This window comes from Rhinolophus sinicus, chromosome 14 (genome assembly GCF_057876585.1).
Source record: "Rhinolophus sinicus isolate RSI-liver-muscle chromosome 14, RSI-T2T, whole genome shotgun sequence".
In the NCBI taxonomy this organism is placed as follows: domain Eukaryota; kingdom Metazoa; phylum Chordata; class Mammalia; order Chiroptera; family Rhinolophidae; genus Rhinolophus; species Rhinolophus sinicus.
This window is the reverse complement of record NC_142514.1, coordinates 78892814-78907098: the sequence shown is the minus strand read 5'-3', so window position 1 is coordinate 78907098 and position 14285 is coordinate 78892814. Positions and strand designations below refer to the sequence as shown.

The 14285-nt window shown below is 38.8% G+C and overlaps 1 protein-coding gene across 4 annotated transcripts in view; it reads right to left on the bottom strand.

Annotated features, from left to right (window-relative positions):
* The window catches only part of LOC109453333 (nuclear pore complex protein Nup153-like), a 75431-nt gene that overhangs the window by 18552 nt on the left and 42594 nt on the right, over nt 1-14285 (bottom strand). For all 4 annotated transcript variants that reach the window (XM_088791368.1, XM_088791370.1, XM_088791367.1 and 1 more), the window contains 2 exons: nt 13562-13649; nt 2604-2729 (listed from right to left, as the gene is read on the bottom strand). In XM_088791368.1, the coding sequence (XP_088647494.1) occupies nt 2604-2729; nt 13562-13649 (214 nt within the window). The remainder of the gene's footprint in view (nt 1-2603; nt 2730-13561; nt 13650-14285) is intronic.

Below are 14285 nucleotides of genomic sequence, written 5' to 3'. Positions count from 1 at the left end.
TCTCTCCTTTCAAGTGTGCCCTTGTCTATACCAAACGACTTTAACGTCTATCTTTGAGTTTCATCCAGTTATAATCCACTATTGTGGTATCCTCTACTTTCAGTCAAAACCAGCTGAGTTGTATACTCACAGCCACTGTACAGATGACCCTCCAAAATACAACAGAGTGAGAAGAATGATTTTAAATTGTACTAAACTCTATAGAGCTTTAAAATAGAAACAGTTTAGTGACAAACATGATAACAAATTCCAATAAACATGTCACAACCCAACTGGTAAATCATAGAAATAGGAGGTGTGACACAAAAATACAGTGAATATTTCAATTAAAAAAAATTATTACAGTAAAACACACTCTGCCATTAATCCACTTCAAAATACTCCCCCTTGCTTCAAACACACTTATCCCATCATTTCTACAACTTTCTGAAGCTGTTCAGAAAGTCCTCTTTAGTGTCTTTATCTTCTATCATGACAAGGCTCCACGTCACACATCGCTTCTGGTAGAGAAATAAAAATATTATGGTATTTCTTCATGTACCTTATTCACCGATGTGAAACTGTACGACTTCTGGCTCTTTCCCGAAGTCAACATTATCATGAAAGGAAAACATTTTCAATCATTTCAGGACATCGAGGCAGCCACGGCGGCATAACTAAAGAAACTCACGATAGAGGACTTCCAGAATGGCTTTCAGAAAGTGGCAAGAACTATGGGATTAAGTGTGTTCAAAGGGAGCAGGAGTATTTTGAGGTAGATTAATGGCAATTTTCTTTTACTGGAATACATTTCTTTTTAATTTAAAAATTCGCTGTATTTTTTAATCACACTTCGCACAAAAATTATTAAGACCTAGTCAATCCTAATGGAGCACAAGCTCACGCTACTCAAATACATTCCTACACACCGTGACAAAACAGTGATTCTAACAAAATTGCCTCAAATGACTCTACAAGTATAATCTCAGAGCCTTTCACATTGTTACACATTTTGTAACCACCGAAGGTGTATTTAGACAAGGTATTCATGTAGAACCATGTAACAGGAGGAAATAACAGGAATAACAGGAGGAAAAAAGTTTATGTCCCACCGAAACCGCTACCATTGAATTGATTCACTGAAATTACATTTTATTTGTGGGAATGACCTTTCAATCCTTTACTTTGGACCAATTAACTTTTATTTTACTCATACCAACAAACTCAGAGATCTGTTTCTCCAGCCTTTAGCATCAAAGGAAAACAAAATCGGAGGGGAAGAAGATATAGAAAGTTGTTAGAGATGCTTTTTTTTTTTTTTTTGGTAATTGTTTATTGGAGTCAAACTAATGACATATGCAGGGGAGCAGGAGCTCAAAGGCTCCTTTTAAGAGAGTTTTTAGTGCTACCAAGAAATAATTCAATCTAGAGCTATATTTAGCACAATGGCAAAACAATTCCACACACCTCAGTTACTCCCAGTGGTCAACAATGTACTATTTTGTTAACGTGTAATTTGAGTACCTAAGGTTAGCAAAATGTTAACAATAACCATCTCAAGGTATAACAAATTTCTATTCTTTCCACTTTTTCAGATTTTCCTAATTTTTAATATTTACAACTCAACCAAATTTTTAACATTTAAAAAAGATAAAATGGGAGAATGGGCATTATGAATGCAAAGTATAACTTATTTGAAGGTAAACTGTATGAATTTGACGGCCTACCTACCACTTGGTTCATTCTGGTATGGTCATTCAGGAGTTCTACAGTATCTGCATAATTTCATCTAAATTACTGAGACTCCTACAGGCAGTATACTCATCTATAAAATGAGAGAGCTAGACCAAAAAAGTCTAATTCTTCTAAATCACATTGTAAAAACCAACTTTACTTTGAAATTCCTGTTCTATTATACATGAACACATCTACTGGGTCTAAATTCTTTCTGAGCTACTAGATTATCTTATAAACACTGGCACAGTTTTATATTATATATCACAATGGAACTTGTGACCAACCTCTTTCATTTCTGGACTGAAAGTTTATTCCTATTTGATGACTTCTAGTCATTACCTTCAAATTGTTCCCTACTAGCCTTTACATCTTGTTTCATGTAAGTACTGTCCCTATTATATGTTTTGGAATTAGCCAATTTTTGTTAGCCTTGATATATACATATAGGTGCATGTGCAAGCGCACACACAAACACACACACACACCACAAACAGAATAATCAGAGTAGAACAAGGCAGTTCATGTCTTTCTCATGAGAAATACACATCTAAGCATATCATCAGGTTATTTACTTTTATTCTATATTAGGTTGTCTCTATTAACAGGTAATTCATTTTCTCATTCTATACTTGCTTCAGATTCTCCTTCTATACTTACCTCTCAGAGATTTCATTATAGTACAAAGTCCTTGATTTCTAAAGAAAAAGTTTCTAAGATATTTCCCCCAAAAGAATTACATCTGACTACATCTACATTCAGAAGTCAATCACCTATCAAATTAGCCATAATTGTTCAAAAGCCTAATGTACACCACAAATGACATTAAAATAAGATCATGAGTTCATAATTAAGATTTCAAACTATCTCAAAGGTAGCCATTATCTTACCAGGGTTTTTCAAAACATCTAGGACACTTCCTTCTTTCAAGATTATAGCAGGTCTCAAAGGGCTCTCACAATCTTCATCTAACTGTTTCTTACAGCTTGAACTCTTCACTGCAGGGGTATCTTGAGCTGTAATTTTTTTCAATTAAAAAAATATATTATGCCAAGAATAAAAATCACTGTACTCCAGTTAAATGAATTAAGAAGATCTTGGAAAAACTCACTGTAATTCAAAGATAGTAAACAAATTTAAAAGTGCAGGGTTAACCTGCCAATTCAAGGAAGTAAAAATACTATTTCCCACACTGTACATCTGTCCTCCAAAAAGGCAAAAAATAGAAACTATAATTATTACACAAATAATTGTATTGGTAATTAAGAAAATCAAGCTGAAACACTGAAGACGGTAAAGCAACCACATAAAACTGATGATACATTTCTTGAAATATATAATCAGTAACAGAAATTTACAGAATTGATCAAAAAACCTTAAAAAGAGTCAAATGATCGAGTCATTTCATTTCTAGTAATTCACCCTGTGACTGAAAATATCTTTTAGTTATATTGATAGCCTAAATGATAAATACTCAATAAGGGGATGGTTATATAAATTACAGAATGCTGACATGATGGAATGCTGTGCAGTACAAAAGTCCTTCTTAAAAGCATGGTTAAGGTGGGTCAAAGATGGCGATTTAGGCAAATAAACGTTATGCCTACTAAATCCCACAATCACACCAAAATTAGAAATACAGAACCATCAACTTCAACATCATCTGAAGACTAGCTGAACAGAAATCCTGTAACTAAGGATATAAAAAGGCCACATTGAGGCTGGTACAAGGAGCGGATACAAGAAATGGGCTGACCCCAAACCCACAGACAATGGTTGAACACTGGAAGAGAAACCTCACTGGACAAGGTCCCCCAGAAAGAGGTCGGTGTCCCAAGCCCACAATAGACTCCCCAGCTGAGGAGTCTTGTGTTGGGAAGAAGAGTTCCCACAATATCTGAAAGTGAAAATCAGCCAGGATTCTTTCTGTCCATCCCAATGAAACGGTAGCAGCTGGAAACCCAGAAGCCCTCTTAAAGGGCTGGCACACAGACTCACTTACTCGGTCTCCGGTGAAGAGACAGCAACTCAAGAGGCGCCAGAGACATACAGGGATGTGGAACAAGGGCTGGAGGGATATCAGCTATATTTTTGAGTGGAGCCTCCCTCACATATAGCCTCCACAAGGACACCATCTTTTCTATGTTGAACCCTTGGCAAAGGACCAAATCTCAGACCACACTGATCTGGTAGAATCCAGCCCCGCCCAGCTACTGCTGTATCACCAAAGGTACTCTCATACCGGGGACACCAACCTGGCCCACACAACACACCTAAGGAGGCTGTCTCAAACGCTGAGCCTTAGGGGCAGCTGGCAGCGGGCAATATGCTTAGGGGACCCTGAGCCTTTTGCTGAGATGCTCCAGGCCCAATACTGGGGCAGCCGACCTTGGCTCACAGCGAGACCATGGCCACATGCCACCAGGTCAGTACAAGTAGGAGCCAATCATATATAGCTTTGTGGCTCTCACCAGGTAACTGCGGGCGGTAACAGGCAAGGCTGAAATTGGCCAACACACGAGGCAATGCCAAGAGACACCACAACAACATACCCTGGGGCCAGCCTCAGACACACCAGAGCACTACCTCGTTAGCCCAACAAGCGGCACACTCTAAAGGGGGGGGGTCCCAAGAGACACAGAGCCCACAGCAACGAATACCCCTTTCAGGGGTCAACTACCACACAGCAGTGGTCATAGCCAATTCTCACAGTCAGCCAACCTGGGAGTCGATCCCACCTACTGAACCACCAAAACAATCCAGGCTAACCTACAACAGGAGAAGATACTCAAGGGAAACCCCTGGAACACACACACACACACACACACACACACACACACACACACAGGTGATCCGGGAGCTAGTGCCATGGACACACAAGACACACTACATAGGCCATCAGAAAAGACTGAGAGACATAACACATCTACCTAATACACAGCATCAAACAGAGACACAGAGATGCAGCCAGAATGAGGAAGCAAAGAAACATGTCACAAATAAAACAAAAGGAGAAACTTCCAGAAATAGAACTAAATAATATGAAAGAAACCAGAGCAGAGTTTAAAACACTGGTTATAATAATGCTTAAGGGGCTGGCCCAGTGGCTCAGGTGGTTGGAGCTCCGTACTCCAAATTAGGGAACACTGTCGGTTCAATTCCCGCATGGGCCGGTGGGCTCTCAACCACAAGGCTGTTGGTTCAACTCCTCAACTCCCACAAGGGATGGTGGGCTCTGACCCTGCAACTAAGATTGAACACGGCACCTTGAGCTGACCTGCCGTTGAGCTCCCAGATGGCTCAGTTGGTTGGAGTGTGTCCTCTCAACCACAAGGTTGCCGGTTCGACTCTCACAATGGGTGGTGGGCTGCGCCCCCTGCAACAAACAATGGCAACTGGACCTGGAGCTGAACTGCACCCTCTACAACTACGATTGAAAGGACAACTTGACTTGGAAAAAAATCCTGGAAGCACACACTGTTCCCCAGTAAAGTCCTGTTCCCCTTCCCCAATAAAATCTTTAAAAAAAAGGGAATGCTTAAGGAACATAGTGAGAAATTTAACACAAAGATAGTAAGCATAAAGATGGCTATATAAACCATAAAGAAGAACCACTCAGAAATAAAAAACACAGTAAGTGAAGTGAAAAATACACTACTAGGATTCAACACCAGATCAGATGAAGCCGAGGACTGAATCAACAATTTTGAACACAAGGTAGCACAAAACAGCCAATCAGAACAACAACAAAAAGACAGTTTAAGAGACCTGTAGGGTAACACCAAGCATAACAACATTCTCATCATAGGAGTACCAGGAAAAAAAGAGGGAAGAATGGATTGAGAATCTATTTGAAAAAACAATAATGACTAAAACCTTCCCTAAATTGATGAAGGAAATAGACATACAAGCCCAGAAAGCATAATCCCAAAAAAGATTAACCCAAACAGGCCAACACCAAGACAGATCATAATTAAAAAGGCAAAGGTTAAAGATAAAGAAAGAAATAAAAAGCAGCAAGTGAAAGACAACTAGTTCCTTACAAGGGAGCTCCCACAGGCTGTCAGTTGATTTCTCAACACAAGCTTTGCAGACCAGGAGAGAGTGCAAGGAAATATTCAAAGTAACGATTTTCCAGACAGAAAATCAACAAGGAGACAGAGACTCTCAATGACACCCTAGACCAGTTGGATTTAATTGTTATTTTTAGAGTATTTCAACTCAAAGCAGCAGAATGTACATTCTTTTCAGGTACACATGGAATACTTTCCAAGATAGTCCACAATAGACCATGAAACAATTCTCAGTAAATTTAAGAACACAGAACTCATATCAAGCGTCTTCACTGACCACAATGGTATCCAACTAGACCTCAATTACAAGGAAAAACGAAAAACACACAAACACGTGGAGGCTAAATAACATGCTACTAAACAGTGAATGGGTCAACAATGACATCAAGGAATAAATCAAAAGATACCTTGAGACAAACAAAAACGAAAACTCAACCATACAGCAAAAGCAGTACACTAAGAGGAAAATTCATAGCAATGTAGGACTGTGTGAAGAAACAAGAAAAATCACGAAGAAACAGTCTCACCTTACACCTGAAGAAACTAGAAAAGGAACAGCAAATAAAACCCAAAGCGAGAAGGAGGAGGAAATAATAAAGATGAGAGTGGAAATATTAATAAATTGTTGCCACGCAGCAGCCTACCCGTCTGTCTCCTTGTATTTGCCCCCAAAGAAAGGAGAGTCTGTGAGACGGATCCTTTCAGGGACATTGCTTCACCTTTGTGTTTGCACCTTATGTCTCCCTGTTTGGTCCTAAAAAGATGGCTGGTCAGCCAATGACGAGTAAGATTCCCCACAGGGGGGACAACTCAAGCCAGGTGCAGTCAAGTGGGGACCAACAGGAGAACCCACGGTGTTTGTAGAGGTGGGCACAGCCCCCCACCATCCCCAGGCTAAGGAGAGCCTCTGCCTCTGTGGCTGCATTCCTTCCCACAACCTGCAAGGGAAGTGATTCAATGATGTGCTCTCCATTTATTCATATGCATATAGGTTTTGTCCCTTGGGGAAATACAAACATCCTGAGACTTATGGTTCTGTTGCCTGCAGGCAAGGGTGATTGGCTTGAATCAGTTTCCTATTATGATGTGTGGGATTCACAGATCTTGAGATTGACAAGCTTTATATCCTTTGCTTCCCCACCTAAAAAAATAAAAGCTAATTCTTAGGCCCAATTCGGGGCATCCAGTCCTTGAGACTGGGGGTCCCTTGACCCTGCTTTAATCTATTATTGACTACTGTCTTTTCTTAACCCTGCGCCGCCCTCCTCGCTCCCCACAACTCTCGTCGTGTGGGACGTGACAATAAATGAAATAGTCTAAGAAAAATGACAAAAGATCAATGAAACAAGAGCTGTTTTATTGAAAACATAAACAAAATTAACAAACCCTTAACCAGATTCATAAAAAAAAAAGAGAGAGAGTACCCAAATATAAAATCACAAATGAAAGAGGAGAAGTAACGAGACACCATTAAAATACAAAAAGAATTTCAGAAAATACTACGAGCAGCTATATGCCAACAAAGTGGACAATCTGGAAGAAATGGATAAATGCCTACCAGCATACAATCTTCCAAGGCTGAATCAAGAATTAAAAAATCTGAACAGACTGATTACTACCAACAAAATCAAATGAGTAATCAACAAGCTCCCAACAAACAAAATTCCTGGACCAAATATCTTCACAGGTGAATTTCACCAAACATACAAAAAAGAATTAAAACCTATTCTCCTCAAACTACTCCAAAAACTTCAAGAGGATAGAAGGCTCCCCAGGACATTTTAAGATGTCACCATTAACACGATACCAAAACCAGACAAATGCATGACCAAAAAGAAAAAAAAGAAAGAAAGAAAGAAAGAAGAAACAAAAGCAAAACCCACTATAGGTCAATATCCCAAATGAACATAGATGCCAAAATCCTCAACAAAAATTAGCAAACCGAACTGAGAAATACGTTAAAATCGATGATACACCACAATCAAGTGGAATTCATTCCTGGTATGCAAGATTGGTTCAATATCTGCAAATCAACTAACGTTACACGGCACATAAACAAAACGAAAAATAAGAAATCATGTGGTCATATCAATAGGTGCAGAAAAAGCATCTTACAAAATTGAGCATCCATTTACGATAAAAACTTTCAGCAGAGGTGGACTAGAGGGAACTTATCTCAACATAAGAAAGGCCATAGATGGCTAACCCACAGCTCATATCATACTCATTGGGGAAAAGTTAAAAGCATTCTCCTTAAGATCAGGAACAAAACAAGGACTCCCACTTTCACCACTTTTATACAACATAGTACTGGAAGTCCTAGCCAGAGCAGGCAGACAAGAAAAACAAATAAAAGGCATCTAAACAGGAAAGGATGAAGTAAAACTGTCATAATTTGCAGATGACATACCATAGAGAACCCCAAAGATTCCACCAAAAAACTATTAGAACTGATTAATGAATTTAGTAAAGTACCAGGATACAAAATTAACATTCAGAAATTGGTTGCATTTTTATACACGAATTACAAACTATTAAGGAGAAAGTTAGGGGGAAAAAAATCCCATTGGAGTTCCAGTCAAGATAAATGCTGTCCTTACCTTCTCTCACATCAAAATTACAACTAAACTACGAAACAACAAAGCAAACATCATTTAGAATTGCCTAAACTCTTGTTGACCCGAAGTGCTACAACTAAGGACATGTAGAAGAAGCCACCTTGAGACTGGTAGAAGGTGCAGACACGGGGAACAGGCTGGTCCCACACCTGCATGACATCATTAAAAATCGGGAGTGATACCTTAGTTGCGGAGATCCCTCCTGGAGGAGTGAGGGTTCCCAGCTCCTGCCCAGCCCAGGGTTCCAGTGCCAAGGAAAGAAGTCCGCATAATTTCTGGTTGTGAAAACCAGCAGAGATTGTGATTGAGTGAGACGGAGGACAGCTGCACTCCAAGGTACTCTTCTTAAAAGGACTGCACATGGACTTACTCACCAACAAAATCACTGACTCTGAGCTTCAGTGCTGAGGCAGCAGCTGGAGGGATGGCAGGGACATATGGTGGGGAACTCAGTTTTCTGGTCTCGGGACAGGGATTGCAGGGGCAGCTTTCTCTCAGATGAAGATGGTGAAGGTCATTTTTTCTTTGTTGAGACCTTGCCTTTCCCAGCCTGCATTCGCATACTGCAGCCATCTCTGAGTTTCCAGCAAGCTGACTAATGCTGTTCCTTCACCATGCCCTTCTGATTTTGAGACCCCGCCCAATTTTTGAGCACACCCAAACCACTTCCACTGGCTTTTTTGTACAAACCACCTGCCTTGGCTCATGCTGTAGACTTTCCTAGGGTCTCTCAAAGGTTCATGGAATGCAGACAAGCAGCATCTGGCTTCAGCATGTCCCATACCTCTGGCTGAGCAGCCCTAAGCATGGCACTAGCGGCAGTCTGCCTTGGTTCATGGTCTGGCAACTCGAGTTACATCCAAGCACAGCATGGGTGGTGGCCATCTGCAGATTGCTTTGTGGATCCTGCTGGGTGGCCCTGGGTGGAGCATGGATTGCAACTGAGCTAAACTCGACTTGCAGTCGATTCCCCTCCCAGGTGGCCCTGGGGCTGGTGTGCCCAAAGGCCAGCCTCAAAACAAGTATCACCTGGCCTCCTCTAAGGATAACACACACAAGGGGTGGACTGCACAGGCCCCAGAGTCCTGCTGAGGCACATCATGCTCTGTAGGGTCAGTCCCTGCACAACAACTCTCCCACAGTAGTCAGGGCCAGTCCTCACAACCAATCAGCCTGAGGGTCAGTCCCTCCCACTGATGTGCAAACCGCAACCAAAGCTCAACTGCAAGAGGAGGGAACACACAACTCACCCATGAGACACACCTAAAATGCGTGGTTCATGTGACCAGAAAGACTGCACCACTGAGCCCCACAGCACAATGACTACATAAGGCCACTCTACACAGACCGGGAGACATAGAAGCCCTACCTAATAAATAGAAACAAACACGGGGAGGCAGCCAAAATGGGGAGACAAAGAAACATGTCCCAAATAAAACAGAAGAAAGCTCCAGAATAACATGGTAATAGCTTAGTGCGAGGTAGCTGCTAGTCAGGGGCATAACTTCAAAAATTATGTATAGTCACAGGATGTAAAGTACAGCATACGGAATATAGTCAATGTTATTGTCATAGCTATGTATGATATCAGATGATGGTAGACTAGTTGGGGACATCACTTTTTGAGGAGTGTAAATGTCTACTCATTATGGTGTTTTATACACCAGAAAATAATAATAAAAAAAGAACCACAGTTATGGGTAAAAGCAGGTTAAAAAGTATAATTTTGAATGTTTATATATAAAGAGTAATGATAGCTGCTAATGATGAGTGATTTTTAATAGTGTTTTTGCTTATTAGATTTTATATTTTACAAACTTTCCAAAATTAACATATACTTTTACTTGAAAGAAGAAATCTATATTTTGAGTACAATAATGACTTGATGCTCATATTTTGAAAGGGGAAGTTTCTGTTTACAGATTAAAAATATGTGGCATTATTTCAAAATAACCTCATAGGAGTGCCCCTATATGTGAAAAGGAAAGAAGGAAGAAAGGGAGGGAAAGGAGGAGGGACAAGACTGGTCATAAATGGTAAATGTTGAGGCCGAGTAAAGAGTATTGGGGATTCAGTCTATCATGACACTTCTCAGAATGTTTGAAATTGTCTATAATAAAATATAAATAACCTGGGTTTTCTTCCCAAGTGATGCCAATTAAAAAGTAGTTTCAAAAAAATCCTGCCTACCCCTCCACCTCACACCATGAACAAAAGTTAGCTGAAAATGGATAACTGATCTAAATATAAGGGCTAAAGAGTAACACTCTTAAAAGAAAACTTAGGAGGCATATCTTCACGATGACGGATTTTGAATATGGATTCTTAGATACGACACCAAACAGAAAAGGAAAAAAAATTGAACTTCACTAAAATTAAAAACCTTTGTGAATGTAAGGCAATTATCAAGAAAGAATGAAGTATCAAGAAAGTACGAAGACATTATCAAGACAATCCACTGCATTGGAGAAATTACTTACAAGTCATATGTCTGACAAGGATATAGTACCCACACTATCAAAAATGCTTGCATCTCATCAGCAAAGAGACAAACTAATTTAAAAAGGGGCAAAAAACTTGAACACACATTTCTCCCAAGAAGATACATAAAGGGCCAACAAGCACATGGAAAACAGGCTCATCACCACTGATCACTAGGGGAATGAGAATCAAAACCACAATGAAGCATCACTTCACAACCACTAGGAGAGTTATAATCCAAAAAAAATAAATAAATAATGTGGTGAGAAGGTGAAAAAATTAGAACCTGCATATGTTCATAGGGGAATGTAAATAAGCCAGCTGCTGAGAAAACCAGTTTTGTGGTGCCTCAGAGAGTTACATATACAACTACCATCTGACTTTAACTGCATCCCTAGATATACACCCAAAGTACTGGGACCAGTATTCAAACAAACATGTACATGCATATTCACAGCAGCGCTGTCCACAACAGCCCAAAGGTGGAAATAGCCCAAATGTCCATCAATGGATGCACAGAGGAGTTTTAGTATATCCATACAATGGAGTATCGTTTAGCCATAATCGGAATGAAGGACTGATACATAATACAAAGTGGGTGAGCCAGAAGCAAAAAATGACACTGTATACCTCCAAAACAGGCAAATGCACAGAAACAAAACACAGATGGGTGGTTGACAGGATTTGTGGGGAAGGGGAAATGGAAAGCAACTGTTGAATGGATAAAAGTTTCCCCTGGGAAAAGGTTATATGTAAAAAGGTTATAAAAAGGTTTGGATTTAGAGAGGTAGTAGTTGCACAAAATTGAGAACATACTTAACCACACTGAATTGGTCCTTTGAAGTGATTAATTGTATCTTATGTCCATTTCACCTCAATAACAAAAATATTCAAAACACCGAACTTACCTCTTATAACAATGTGAAAGGAAAACACATACTTTTATCACTTTATCATATTCTATCTTCCTTTATAATAAGAATTAAATTGCTTTTTGTAATTTAAGGTAAATTTTAAGGATTTCCTGAAGTGTACTCAAAATGATGGAAGAAGATAATGGAAAATTTAGCTGCTGTCACAAAGTAGTCAATCATGGCTTCCACATTTTCAATCAGCTTCTTAATGACAGAAGTGGTAACAATCAGGGGTTGACATGAGAATATACAATTATCACCATTGTATATATGCCACTCCTAATAAACTCCCTACAAATCTGGGAATTTCTCCAGATGCATTGAAACATAAAACTTGTTTGACAAATTGTTATTCATTAGGTATCATTAGTAAAGCGTTAATAGAAATTGGGGGGTGGCCGGTTGGCTCAATTGGTTAGAGCGTAGTGCTCATAACACCAATGTCGCCAGTTTGATTTCTACATGGACCAGGGAACTGCACCCTCCACAAATAGACTGAAAACAACGACTTGACTTGGATCTGATGGGTCCTGGAAAAACAGACTGTTCCCCAATAGTCCCTAATAGTAAAAAAAAAAAAAAAAACTGGAAAGGATTTCTAAGGCCTTTTCTCAGAACGAGGCATGAAATAACTGAATACATTCAATCCTCTTGAATTTACAGTAACCCTAAAGAAAAAATCTTTAAGAATTATACCTGAAACGTACTTGTTACTTTCTCTTACACAGGGCAGTTGCATTCCATGAAAAAATAGGATTGCAAACACACCAGTAAAATTCTCACTTTGTGCCACTCTCGGAATCTATGCTATCTTCCACATCATCCAAAGACAAACACCCCACAATTCAACACATAGTCAAATAAAAACTTCTGGGTGAGGCAAAACAACTTACCTGATGTGAAATACAAAGCCTTTAATACCCACTCCCTCACACAACAACACATTGCTGTCACTCCAACTACCTCACACACCATGAAAAATCACTTCATGTTTTCCTACTATATTCAGGTTAACATCCAATTCTTTAGCATAGCATTCAAGAATTTTCAGAATTTAAAGTTACCTTTCAACCTCATGACACACTATTTGCAATTTTCAAACTATGTCATGCTTTTTCTCTTTTCTTTACTGTTGCATTTGCTGTTTATTTTGTGGGAAAAACGCTCAAAAATTCATTACCTGTGTAACTCACCACAGGTGGTTTGTCATTTCCTAAACACCAAACACTTGAAAGAAAACCACTATTACTTTAAAAACTCCTATTATTTCATTATTGGATTATTCATTTATTTCCCTCAACTATGCTCATTTCTTGAGTCCAAAATTCTGAACAGAGGCCTACTTGTAGAGGCCAACATAACTCTGACACCAAAAAACGGTTGTGAACCAAGCAGTAAACCTAGAGATGGAATACCTGCAATTATCAGGTAGACAACCCTTGAGTTTCCTATAATCAGATTTTATTTGTAATAAACTGTTACTTTATTTTGACTAGTCAAAGACAATGGATGAATCTGCTGATGTCACTATCCCCCGCACAACCAAACTGTAACACTGACATTTAGGGAGTTAAGAATCTCTGAGGATAATTACTAAAAAGCACTGTCAAAAAGTTGACATTAGCTCCTGTTTGCTTTTCTGAGCTAATTTCATACAAGTAAAGGCATTTGTGGGTATTGCCCAAGGTGAAAAGAACTTGAAATGCTAGTCTAATATATGCAACTATTTTTATGCAAAAGATTATGAGAAATTTTTACTCACCTGAACTATTTGTAATTGGTTCTGAAATAATACTAGAGCCAGAAAATTCTGCTGTTTTTGTAACAGGCAAACTAAATGTAAATCCAATCTGTAAAGAAAAAAAGTGATTCTTTAAGTGTCAAATTAGTGTTAAATAAATCTCTAATATAGAGCTGTTCATTCCAAGTCAAAAAATTACATTTAATTTCATTTATTCTATAAAATTCAGTTTTTCATATTTTACAGTCTCTAAAATTGGGATGCCTCTTATAAAGAATTGCATGTCATAGTTTAACAGCAGTGTTTTTAATTTCTTAGGCATCCACTTCCAAAGTAGTAGACAGAATAAAATAATGTGTTGCTAATGCTCAATTCTGGATTTCGAAATGTCATTTTCTAATAAAAAATATGAGAGATTTTGGACAACAGACAGATTTCAGGCAGGCAGCGTAGAAACTACAAAATGATCTGTAACATTTAGTGGTGACAGAAAATAAGAACACAGTGAAACACAAAGGATAACATGTCAAACTGATAAACATGCCAAATAACGGTGTGGCAAACTGAACACTAAACTAATTATTTTTACTGGAAATATTTATTTTTTAATTATAAATAAATAAAAAATACATAGTTTATAAAAACCCTAAACTTTTCTAGGTTACAGGCAGTTCAAAAAACATGGTAACTAAATGCATTATGATTGAGTTGATTAGGTCCTTATCTTAATTGGATTGAGGACCAA